This window comes from Anopheles bellator, chromosome 2, assembly GCF_943735745.2.
Source record: "Anopheles bellator chromosome 2, idAnoBellAS_SP24_06.2, whole genome shotgun sequence".
NCBI classification, from domain to species: Eukaryota; Metazoa; Arthropoda; class Insecta; order Diptera; family Culicidae; genus Anopheles; species Anopheles bellator.
In genome coordinates, this window is record NC_071286.1 from 16615820 (window position 1) to 16628618 (window position 12799).

The 12799-nt window shown below is 50.3% G+C and overlaps 2 protein-coding genes across 2 annotated transcripts; both read left to right on the plus strand.

Moving 5' to 3' along the window:
- The first annotated feature begins 6530 nt into the window (after positions 1 to 6530).
- On the plus strand, positions 6531 to 8117 carry LOC131207091 (insulinoma-associated protein 1b). Its single transcript, XM_058199701.1, has one exon. It carries the CDS (start codon positions 6531 to 6533, stop codon positions 8115 to 8117), a length of 1587 nt encoding a protein of 528 aa, XP_058055684.1.
- A 2754-nt stretch (positions 8118 to 10871) lies between these two features.
- Positions 10872 to 12757, plus strand: LOC131207092 (protein-cysteine N-palmitoyltransferase Rasp). Its single transcript, XM_058199702.1, has 3 exons — positions 10872 to 11008; positions 11143 to 11318; positions 11382 to 12757. The coding sequence occupies exons 2-3, from the start codon at positions 11222 to 11224 to the stop codon at positions 12755 to 12757; spliced, it is 1473 nt and encodes a 490-aa protein (XP_058055685.1). The 5' UTR covers positions 10872 to 11008; positions 11143 to 11221.
- Positions 12758 to 12799: the final 42 nt, after the last annotated feature.

Genomic DNA, 12799 nt, shown 5'->3' on the forward strand with positions numbered 1-12799 from the left:
AAACTGCTCACACCGCTCACATGCCACTATAAGCTGAGGTCCAGAGAGAGGTGCCAGCGAAAGACCTTGACTCCCATCAAGCCACCCCGTCCGGCTACAAATCTGTAGACAATTTCTAATTACGCCAGCACCTTATGACCGTCGGATTAAAACTCCGTCCCGCTACCAATTAGCATCAGCAGCATCGCGATTGTGCGTTGGGTTTCGTGGCAGCACCACGTGCCACCGTCAAGACAGTCACTGTAACAATTCGTCACCGAATCACCCCGCGGATCCTTTCGCTTCAGCAGGGGGAACTTGCCAGGGCCAGTTCGTATTTACACAGGCGATTGGGCAACCACTTTCGTGGCAAAACAGTCACCATTCGAAGATCTGTTTTCGGTGTCGAAATGCAAACAAAACTCGTGCGCCCGTCCTTTAACCGGCACGAGCGCCACGTGATGTCACGTCGTTAAGGAGCAACGGTCGGTTCGGAAAAGAAAACGAACCCACGCGGTGCTGGCCTACGCACGACGTGCCACGTTTCGGTAGAATCCATTTACCGTCATCCTTCCGCCATGCCGGCGTTCTGTCTTTTCAGGAGTCGAAACGGAAGGATAAGAACATCGCTACCCTATTCTGGTGCACCTTTGTCTGCGAAGAAACGGACACGAAGACACTTCTTTCGCAGGAATTGATGAAAACGATTTAGCTCGGGCTCCAATTCACCGACCGGACTCTGGAGGATGAGATTTGGTCTTACAGGATCGTCGCCGTTGACAAGGAATGAATATTTATTGGGTGCGTAGAAATCTTAATTACTCCCGACGATACAGCGCGACGGCTGCGGGACAGTAACCCGATCGGCAAACCACGCTGCTGAGTCCCGTAAAACCCGACGCGCGAAATTCGTGTTCGAATTACGGGCACAGTCAGAGACGAGACAGTGACAAATGCGGCGTTATGCCGAGGCGCACGGTCGAGGGAATTTCGGATCCCTTTTGCCCGCTTGTCCACCCCACCCGTGCTATTAGCGAGGGTGCGGGATTGAGGGTTCGGATGGTCGGCCGTCTGCAACCCACCCACCGGCAGGATCCTAATTGAATAAGGATGAACACTGGCTGAGAGAGCTTAAGAGGCTTGGCTTCGTCTCCTTTGTAGTTGACGGTGGTTCGTTGGCTCGTTTAAGTCTTTCGATAGCGCCAAGGGATTTTGGCGACAGAAGTTGGCCTCCGGCGACCACTCTTGGCGCTGCCATTTTAACACTTTAGATCCGTCCGTGTTGCTCACCGTATCTCTGTCACTCTCTCTCTCTCTCTGGTTTGATGGTTCAAAACATTTATCAACCTTCAAGTGCGCGTCACACGTGCTGCTGGCCTGTCGGCGGCACCAGAAGTCATTTAATTGAAATTAATATATTGCTCTGTCACCGGCATGTTGGGCCAATAGTATAAACAGGCATCGGAGACAAAGACCACGACGCGCGTTATGCGATGACTTATGCTTACTCAACCCAGCGGTAGTGGAGGCGCCACGTGGGCCTCGTAGGATGGGTCTATTTATAAGCCGGTGCCTTTAAGAAGCAAAACTTGGCCGGTTCGAAATCCATGGGCTTCCACTCTGAGTCATAGCATCGTGAGACCGGCACCGACACTCTGACGGAATGGCCAGATGACTAATCGATGAAACCGGCGCGCCACGACACATGCGCGCCACAGAATGGTGCCTGGCGTGTTTTGGTCGGTTACTCCAGTGCCACTGCACCGGAGTAACAGGTAGGTCAGCGTCACCAGGGTGCAACAAGTTGTTGGGCGTATGCCAGCGTGGCCAAAGCCGTGGCCCCAACCGAGCCGCCTGCGTTTATTCTTAGCCCCCGGTGTCATGAGTCATGCAAATATTTTGAGGAGAAAAAGTTCTAGTTTTAGAACGAGGCCAATATGGGCCAGTAAAATTTATGACATAGAGAATCTGGATAAAATAACGAAAACATAATTTTATTGGGATGCTGTAGCCGTTGGCAATCGAATACCTTGGACACAAGAACCTACTTAATTACCAGGGATGTCCTGAAAAAAAAGGCTAAGCGCATTAGGAACCACGACACGTACTGTCCGGGATTGGAGTGCCGGTGGCTGTAGATGAAATTCAATCAACCGTATGTCGGCCATCACGCGTGTGCCTTCCATTGCCGAGATAAGGCTTTGTTGGATACATAATTTGATACTTATCTGCCCGGCATACAAGCGGCGCCGTTCTCAGATTGACCATAGCCGAGGGAAGAAACATGATTGATTGGTTTCGTTGGCCGGTCCTTGTCTGATAAGTTCCCAGCGCTTTAGGGAAGAAAGCTGAACGCATTTATACGTTGCGAGTTTGAAACATTTCAATCACAGTCACAAGGCAACACTAATGATTATGCTCCAGCAAATTGGGGTCCTCTCTACCGATCTTGGTGGAATGATTTTTTTTAATTTTTCCGGTATTCGATCAATAACCGAATACCGGCGGGCGAACATCTATGCCGGCGTGCCTCTCAGCGTGGCCCAAAATATTTTGCACAAAGCACACCCCACCGGCAAGTCCAGCGAGTCGAGGAAGAAGGACTCAAATCCGAGCAAAATCCGCTCAGACAATTACAGCACATCAACGAAACACCGGGATGTACGTACACGCTCCGGCTGCAGCGGACTCCGTAATGGATTGTGTGCTGAGAAGGGGAAAAACTTGCCCAGTTCCTTCCGTAAGCACAAACACAAACAAAACGCAGGAGAATGTCCTGCTGCTGTTGCTACTACCGACGCTGGAAGATTGCCCGACGGGGTGAAATCGCGGCTGGCAGTGAATCCGGTTCTGCCGTAGTCCACTTCGTAACAAACTCACCCCTCACCGGTCGGACGGGCGGGCGTCGGCCCTCGCATATCGCCATGGTGAACGGCTTCGGATCGAAAGCATAATGGATTCCGTAATAACTAGTTTCCAGCGCGCGGCGACGAAGTGCAACATTTTCCCGGCTGCCGAGAAGGGTGCACCGTAGGAGATCCTTTCAACCCCCTTCCGAATGCTGCCTACAATGCTTGGCTGGAACCATCAAGCTGGAACGATTCGATGCAGCGGCATGGAAAGGGTGAATGTTGGAGCCGCAAAGAGGGCGACTCGAAGGCATGGAAGGGCTGCCTCGAACTTGAATTTCTCGGTGACTCGGTACAGCGCTGTCGGGAGGGCGAAAACGGATTTTAAATGGCCAACCAACGTGTGTCGGTCGTGGACTAGCGCAAGGCACCACGGACGTGCAGCAATGCACTTTCGGTGCGCCGAGGGTTGATAACTTTTAAGCCACATCGACCTGCAGACCCAATCAAACCTCTACAGGCTCGGTGTGTCACTGGGTGCGCAAGATAAACCACCCGGTTGGTGTGCACAGAGCATAAATTATGCGCGGCTGGGCCGAGCCAGATACTTGGCGCACGGCACGTGGCCCAGGTGTTGTCGCGTATGAAATTTATTAGTGATATTTTATCAACTCCTGGCCGTACCTGGCCACAAGGGCCACAGTGTACGCTAGATTAATGGAAGGAATAAATAAATGAAATAAAATGAAAGCCACACGAGCAGAACGCGACCGGAAGCGTGACAGTATGTGAGCATTTTTTTCCTACTATGTCGCCACCACAGGGGGTCCAACGGGGCTGCAGGCCCATGCTAGGCCCTTATCTTATTTGCTTGATAATACGGTGCGATAAAACGTGCGCAACTATGCTGACTGACGGCGTGCCTTACCGGAACATGAAAAATGAGGCGATACGCTTGGCCGCACTGAACACTGAACATTATCCTTACGGCCAGGATCAAAATACTGCCCAAAGTGCGGCCAACATTCCATCGCTTTAATTAGCTCGAAACGGGGCAACAATCCCCCGATCATCATGCCTTTGGAGTGCACTGTTAATTGCATTAGCTACTAACAAGGCCCATCGCAACGGTAAGCCCAGCTTCTGAGGACTGCCGCCGGAACTAGGGTGCGCATCGGTAGGAACATAGGAAGCACCGCAGGGGGAACCAATGTTGCAGACGCAAGAAAGTCGACGGTGCTCGCATTCCCCGACATTCAGCCGACTTCAAAGTCTACAGTCGGCCGCGTCTTGTCGAAGGGTCGTCGGCGCAGCGGCGCTACCGGTGTTCACGCTCAATAAAAGCACGCATAAAAACCCGAATGGCCGGTTCCCCCTTTTCTGCGCCACAAGACGGACCCGACACGTAAGAAGGAGCGGACAAGTGTCTTACGCGAGGGTTCTTAATCAGCCGAAGGGAACCCGGCGAAGACGGGACACAGGTGGCAGCACCACCAGTGAGGAAGGTTAAGGACTCGGCGTCGTTAAGGTGTGTATTTTGTTTTGGTTGTTTGCTTGGTTTGCGGTTCGGTGAACAGGAGAAGCGATAAAAAGCGGATGGCTTTGCGGTAAGCAACCTGACCCGGACATGGCGGATTAGGTGATGGATTTATTATTGATTTATACTATCACTCCACTGGGGAGTTGTTGACATAATGGTTGATGGCAAAATTATCCTCTTCACTGTATATTGGATATTTATTGTATATAGTTGTATATTAATTCTTATAATATTAACTTACTATAGTTGAGCTTTTGAGCAACTGGTTGAGATAGTTTATAAATGTCATCGGATCTTTCATATGCGGTTCGCAATCAAAGTATGCTCACAATATGCTCAAAAGTAACAACTGCTTCGATTGCACAACTTCCTCACCATTGCCGCAAACAGCTGACAGTTCCGCTGCGTTGCGGATCCTTTTAAAGTGCAAGGCACGAAAATCAAGGTGAAGGAATCTGCCGATCTGCCACATTTCTGCAGAGGCACCCAGGAAAATCGGGACAATAAAAAACCCAGTTCATTGACATGAACGAGGCCAGCGGGAGCACACACAGCTGAAAGCCTCTCTCGATCGGACGGGCAAAAATCTGGCTGCCTGCACATTACCTGCAGCATCACCTTCGTCCCTAGGGGCCGGAACCGCATACTGCCATCTTGTGCTCCGCTGGCAGCTGCAGCCATCCTGCGCCGATCGCTTCCGAGCCTGCCCGATCCTTGTTGGTCGGCAACAATGCGTAAAATTCACCGGCACACACGCGGCACGCGCCACGAGCCACGAGACAGAAATCATCGCACCGTAAGGACACCAACCCCGATTGCAGCAAGCTGCAGCTGCGCGGCCCTCGATCTACGGATCTGCCCAACCCCGAATTGGGGAAGGTTGCAATAACAACAGCAACAAAAAAAAATAGCGATACCTAGAAAGAGCCACTGTGTGTGGGCAACGAAAATCAAACCTCCGGTGTGCGTGCGTGCGTGGCCACCGTAGATCGCTATCGGCCAGACAGCTCGGGCACGGCGCGTATACATTTCCATCTACTTTCACGCTCCGCCGGACTCCGCCGAAGCGTTCCTGGGTGTCAAGCGCGGACAAGAAAAATAATTGAAACGCACGGCACCATACAGCACAGAAACTAATCATAATTACCAGGACCAACGGAGCAAGGTCCCCTGGAACGAGCGGCGATCGGCCGCAGCCGCAGCAGGATCCTTCGGCACCCTTCGGTAGCTAACAGCCGCAACATAGTAGTCCTGTGCCGGAAAAGGAGCGCTTCGAAGTGTGCGCGACAAAGACATCGACTGGCAAAAAGTGCATCTCACCGAAAAAAAGGAAAAGAAACCGAAAGAAACCACGCGGAACAGCGGCGAAAGGATACGGACGTAATGCGTTTACCGGTGGGGGGGAAAATGAATCATCGGCGGAACAGTGAAAAAAACGGATCAGGCGAAAATACACACGGCGGCAATCCTGATGAATCGAATCCGGGCCGCAAACGAAAGCGAGAGGCGATCCCAGTAGACGGGGGAGAAGAGAGAGAGAGAGAAAAGGGACCAAAAATAGACGCCGCCGTCGCACGTGCTCAGCGCCTATTGTGATTCGTCGCGTGCCGCTTGCATTTGATGGTATTAGCGCCACAGTGGTGTGCGTAGGGGACCGGCGTATACACACAGGCACAGGACTGAACCCGACCGAAAAGGGATGCGACAATGAGTGGGGGGGAATCGTGGCTTATTTACTCGCCGTTCGTCGTGATGGCGTCCCTCCTCGGCCTGCTGCAGTCCTTGCTCCGTTATGTACCTCTACGCGTCCGCTTCTTGCTGTGTGTGCGCGCACTTGGCAGGGAAACAGGACCGGCCGGCCATGAACATATAAAACCGGTAGGATCTCCCAGCCGGAAAATCATTTCATTCTGTGCCACGGCCGAGGTCATACCACGTTACACTCGAAGCAGTAGCAGTAACACTCGATCGCAAGGTGGTCGCGGCGTTTGTAAATAGTACTCCAACAACAACGGTCGGTGCGGAGAGCGGGTGGCGTGAGACTCCCGAGGATTTCGCGGGTTGTGCGAGTTTCGGTGCGAGTTCCCGAGTGATTCCCGTGTTCGGTGCAGTGTCCAGTTGACAGGTTTGACAGGGCCCCGGGTTCGGGGGGACATGCGAGGATGGCGACGATCGCACCACCACCACCACCACCTCAGGCGCGCGTCCTGGCGCCCACCGTCGTCCACGGTCTCCTGACGACGGTGGCCAACCTGCCGCCACCGTACAAGCTCCAGTATCCGGTCGTAGCCGACGCCCCGACCCCCGTGAAAGCACCCGGCCCTGTGGACAGTCCGCTGGACTTGACCGTCCGCCCGACCGCGCCACTCGGACCGATAACACCTCCCGCCACACCGTCCCCGCTGAAGAAGCGATACCGCGAGGACAATCTGCTGAACTTTGTGCGTAGCGACGAACCGCAACCGAAGCGAGCGAAGGATGAGCCGGCGAGCGAACCGGACGTGGAACCTCAGGTAAAGCAGGACCCAAAGACACCGCCGGCGAAGGCGAGTACCAAGGCAGGCAGTGTGCCACCCCGGAGCACCAAGAATCCTCCGCCAGCCGCCGCCAGTACGGGCACCTCGAAGGAGCGGCGCGCCAAAGCGATCCGGAAGCTAAAGTTCGACGAGGAAAACTCGTCGCCCGTGTCCGGGACGATCATCATCTCGCTGGAGGAGGCCATGAGTGGGGATGCGCCACGCGAATCCGGTGACATCGATCCGCAGTTCAATCTGGTCGAGGTGTCGGACGAGGTGCGGGCCGAGCTGGCGGCCATCGCGAACGTGATCGGGGCGTACAACTGCAAGCTGTGCCGGCTCGAGTTCGAGGATGCGTTCGGGTTGGCCCAGCATCGCTGTTCCTGCATCGTACTGCTCGAGTACCGGTGTCCCGAGTGTGGCAAGCGGTTCAACTGCCCCGCCAACCTGGCCTCGCACCGCCGCTGGCACAAGCCGCGCGATCAGACCGGAGCGAAGAAGGGCGGTGCGGGCCCCAGTGCCGCCGCCGCCGCCAGTCCGGTCGAGCGCAACGAAGGCCACCAATCGGACTCGGACGGTGGGGCCAGCAAGTTCCGCTGCAAGCTGTGCGATAAAACCTTCAAACGGGCCGCATACCTCAAGAAGCACCAGCAAACCCACAACAAAGCGCCTAACAAAACGTCGTCCAAGGGTTCCAAAGGCTCCAGGGGCGCCGCGAGTTCTGCGCCAGCCGTCACGCCGTACCGTAGCGAAGATTCGAACCACTCGAGTCAATCGGTTCGTTCGGGAGACGGTAGCCACGTCGACACTGCCTCGAGCGATGTTGTGATGGCCGAGGATCCCGTGCGGGATTCGGATGGCCCACCACCACTGACCGTGTTCAGGATAGTGGACGGCGCGGCCTCAGCGTCGGAAAACCACTACCCCGGCGAACCGACCGTAACGTTCATCCAGCAGCCAAGGGCATCGTCGGTGGTGTCCTCCTCGGGACGGGGCAGTGTGGCACCGGACCACGAGGACGACCCGGACGACAGTGATTGCGAGGAGCGGACGCTCGTCATCAACGAGGACTACCGGGGTGACGAGCCGGACGACGAAGACGAAATGGAGCGCCAGTACCGGTCGGCGTACTGTGACCGGTTCACCGAGGAGGAGAACCTGGCCGCGGCGGCCCTAGCACGCCTCCGCAACGGACCCTCCGTCATCCGCCACACTACGGCCCTGGTGGTGTAAGTAGCAACTCCCTGCCTCCGCCCTAGTCAGTAGGTTTCAGTACTCCAGGATTTAAGTGCCGTTCCGATGCGGGCGACACCCATTTTGAAGCCCACAGTTCACGGGGGGCCTTAGCTATGTATCTGAACACCAGCAAACAGTGACCGGTGGAGCGCCACCGACGGTCAGAGCGATGTTCCCTCGGCAAAGGGACGCCACACTTGGCAGCACTCTAGACGTAGTACCTTTAGCACAGACTGTACACTTTTTTACTTTTTCTCGAAGAACCCGATTCTACAGCGCCATACCAAAGAACTGCTTAAGTGCTTGGCGTTCCGGACCGGAACCGCCAACAAGTACGCCTAGTGTTAAGCCTATAGCCGTAGTTTTCATGTGTTGGAGCAGCACGATGAAGCTTAGCTTCCGCGGGCGTAGTGCTCTCTAGTCGTAGGGTCTAAGTTCTATTTCCGTTTCTTTTTTTCCCCACTCGTTTGACGGAAGTTTCACTTTCCCCGTGTTTCTAATGCGTGTCATATCTTCTACCTTCTCCTTTGAGTTTGGTGTTGTTCTGTAACCATTTTGCGTACCCCTTACCGCGGTTTCTGTCACATTGTAACGCTAAATTTACGCAAAACAAAATCAGGAACTTCCGTCCTCCGGTCATACTTCTTGTACATTCGACGGTTTCGGATTTCTAAAACTCCGAAACCATTGGGCGCCCCCAAAGATGAGTAACCATCTAGTCATTTCTAGTTAAGTTAGGTTAAGTTTGTGTGTAACTGCGAGGTTCACATCAACCGGCGTGTGTTTGTGCTTTGGCAACAGCTTGGTGTGAGCAAAGATCACTCTCAAACTCGTATTTCATCATCCATATTCATCATTAACTCAGCATCCCTCACGTCTTATCATCCCGCCGTTAACATTCGCATTCATCACTCCATTTCCGGCCTTTCCCGAAAGCTTTGCTAGTATGAAGATGCTGTTGAGATATTGCACAGAGAGAAAGACTATCGATGAGATTTCATTTGGCCTCGGCTCGGTCTCCGACACTGTACAAACACGTGTTCCCTGCCAGGGCGCACAGCCGGTGAGCAAATGAGTGGCGATCGAGCAACGGGTGCCCGTAGCGTTTTGTACAGATCGTTCCCTACGGTATAAGGACCTAGTTTATGATGGACTTTACTTTTCTTTCGCTCTTAACGCTCTTTTGGTGCCATTTGCCTCCAGAGGCATCAGAGGACAGCGCACGGCAACAACAGGTTCGGGAGTAGTTCTTGCAATCTTGCGTATAACAGTTAAGCTAGTTAAGTGCCATGCTTTTTCGTGCAAACTAGTCCTACTTTTAGTTGAAACATTCCATTCTAGTCCATACACCAAAGTCTATGTTGTGTCATGTCTAGTCAGTTCATTTGTTTAGTTTCGCTCGGCCCTAGAAGTTTAGGTGGTGTACATACAGAGTCTAGTCGTGTTTATTTTAGCAACTAAGCATTCCACAGCTTTCGTACGATCTCACACTTATTTTACCAAGAAAAGCTGATGCTAGTCAACGAGTAAGTCAACTAGTCTGCTATACCAAAGAAAAATTAGATTTTAATTGAAGAACTGTGTATCCAACTGTATAAGTGGGATGCAAGCATCTTAGTGTAGCTTACATTTTAAAAAACAAATTTAATACGTAAAGTTGAATTATTCAATGTTTCATACTTAGGTTTTGTATTTCGGTGTTTTCTCATTGTGAAATGTATGTATGTTTGGCGTATTTATTCACTTATTTTTTTCTATTTATTTATTTATTTATTTATTTATTTATTTATTTATTTATCTATTTATTTATTTATTTATATGTTTTCTATGTATCTACCCCCTATCAATCTATTTATTTATTTATTCAGCTATTTATTTGTTTATTTATCATCTTTCATTATGTTACCAAAAGTTTTGGGTTAAAAATTGTACACAAATAGTTTAATGAACCTTTGCGGAAGAACATCGCTCTGACCTAAAGTCAATCCGTTGCCTAAAAGTAACAATAAGAACATGGAACAATCACGCCACAATGTACTAGTAGAGGGTATACAAAGATAACAATCGCTTAATCTTAATCTTGTTGTAGAATGTTGTTAGGAGCTTATAACTTTTTTTAAAAATATACCAAAAAACGGAACGAAACGAAACGAAACTATATCACGTTAGGTCGTTTTTTTAAAATATAGTACTTCACGAGAACGTACATAGAAACGAAGCCAGTAGGCCATGAAATCATTCTACAAAACAAAGATTGTGATATTAGATAAATAAGGAGTCGTAAGGAAACCCACTATACTGCAATTACAATCTTACTTTAACAACACATCTTTTGAATTATCTTCAGTACTCTACGTTTCTTGCATGCCCTCTTGATGGTGAATTAGGACACTTTATTTAAGTAGATCAGAAAATAAGCATTTATCGTAAAAATCGTAACAGACGCTGAAGCTTTCATTTAAGAACCACTACATCTATAAGTAATTGATTTCTTATTCAACATTATTTTAAGTATGCAACTGTTTAAAAATCTAAAAAAAATCGTAAGATTTACAGAGAGTACAATAAAAAGCCACATAAAAATCGACGTGGAACGTGTCACGTGTTACGTTACCTCAAATCCGAAAAACTAAATTCAAACCGATGTTGGCTGCGAACTGTTGACCGGCTGTGTCCGTACTGTTAATGGTTGTCCTTCTGACATTTAGCCGGTCTGGCATTTCACATACATAACAATTTGTTGTCACACGTATTCAATTGTTGCTGCTCGTTTGTTCTTAATAAAATCTTATCGCTAGCGGAAACAAGAGTGAACATGTGACCGATAGTATAGTATAGGATAGTGACTGATGATTGGATAGTATTTGAACCATTGCAACGTGCTAATGGTAGGTTAAATTGTTAAAAATTCATCAAAAGGAAACCGGCTTGTGTTTGTTTACAATCGTGTCTGCTGGTGGTGGTAGAGCAGAGCATAAGAAGGGTTGCCATCGTCTTAAATTATTTTCTTTTAAAATTACAGTTAACTGGGCGACGATCGAATGAATGCCGAACCATTTCATGTATAGTACAATACACGGGCTTATGAGGCTTTTTACACCATGGCAGGAAAACCTTCCACCGAATTGATCATTTGTGGAGTACTGTACATCGGGTGCCTTATGTACGCATTCTACAAGAACTACGAGCTAAGCAATGGTGAGATTGCATTACGAAGTGGCTGATCGACCCGTACTGTACACCGATTTCTGTATTCCGTAGAGAACCTCACCAACTACAACAGCCTTGAAGAAGGGTGGTCAGTGTTTCACCCTCGGCGGCGTGACGATTTCGACTGGGAGTGGGAAAACTTCACAAATTTCATCCACCGACATGGAATATTCTTCCTGCTGCATGCATTCCTAATGGAGCTTACGCGGATGTGCCGCATTAGACAAATGTCTATCGTTTTCGCGATGTACGGGCTGGCCGTAGTCTATTGCATGTACAATATGCTAGTCCTGCTGGTTCTATTGGTGCAAGCTTTGTCGTTCTACTACGGGAACTCACGGACGGCTTACAAGCGAATGGTGTGGCTGAAAACGTTCTTCTGGATCGCCATCATAAACTACTTCAAAGTTTGGTATTTCTATGACAAACTTAACGTTCACCTCGACATCGATAACGATCAACTGTTGGAATTTAATTTGATCGTTTCGTGGAATGTCGTGAAGTGTGCCAGTTTCTGTTTCGATAAAGAAACCGCACAGCGATCCTCATCGGACGATCTTCACTACGGGTTGATTGATCTGTTGGGCTACCTGCTCTACTTTCCGCTCGTACTAATGGGACCAGCCATCATTTACGGACGCTTTAAGACGGTTCATCAATGCGCTTACCTTCGCAATCCACGATCGCAGTGTCTCGAGCGTCTTTTGACGCTAGCCGCACGGTTGGCAATGGCCACCTTCTGGGCCGCCGTAATGCTTGCCGGGCAGCACTTTCTGTACGTGAACCTAATTCAGCAGGATCTGGCACTGTTGGAAACCGTTAACCTGTGGGCACTGTACGGGCTCGGTTTTCTCATGGGCCAGTTTTTCTACATCAAGTACATCGTTTTCTACGGTATGGGCATTGCGTTCGGACGCTTCGACGGGATTGACATGCCCGCCAAGCCGATATGCATTGCGCGGGTCAATCAGTACTCGGACATGTGGAAGTACTTTGACCGCAGTCTGTACGAGTTTCTCTTCAAGTACATTTACACACAGCTCTGCACGAAAACTTCGCCGTTGCTGCAGAAAGTCGTGGCCAGTTTGGCGACGTTCGCCTTCATCTACGTGTGGCACGGTGTGTTTGTGTTTATTCTCATTTGGTCGCTGATCAACTGGGTCTGCATTATGCTCGAACGCTTGGTAAACCACTGCACGCCGGCCAACAGTCGCTGGCGTGCCATCATCGGCACGCACGTGTTCATTCCTTCGGTGTTGTCGAACTTTTTCTTTTTCGCCTCCGAACACGTGGGTTTCATCTACCTCCGGCGCACGTATACTGAAGGTATTAAAAATTACCTGGGCCTGTACGCGGCGTCCTACTGCTTCTACCAAACTGGCCAGCTGGTGAAGTGTATCCAAACGAAACGAGCGAAAACTAACTAATTCCAATGAGCGCACACCATTAATATATACAATCGAAACGTC

Bases quoted from the DNA above. Each gene is read 5' to 3' on its own strand.
- LOC131207091 (XM_058199701.1), top strand. From the start codon at position 6,531: ATGGCGACGATCGCACCACCACCACCACCACCTCAGGCGCGCGTCCTG.
- LOC131207092 (XM_058199702.1), top strand. From the start codon at position 11,222: ATGGCAGGAAAACCTTCCACCGAATTGATCATTTGTGGAGTACTGTAC. The intron at 11,319-11,381 runs GTGAGATTGCAT...TGTATTCCGTAG, and splicing joins GAACTACGAGCTAAGCAATG to AGAACCTCACCAACTACAAC.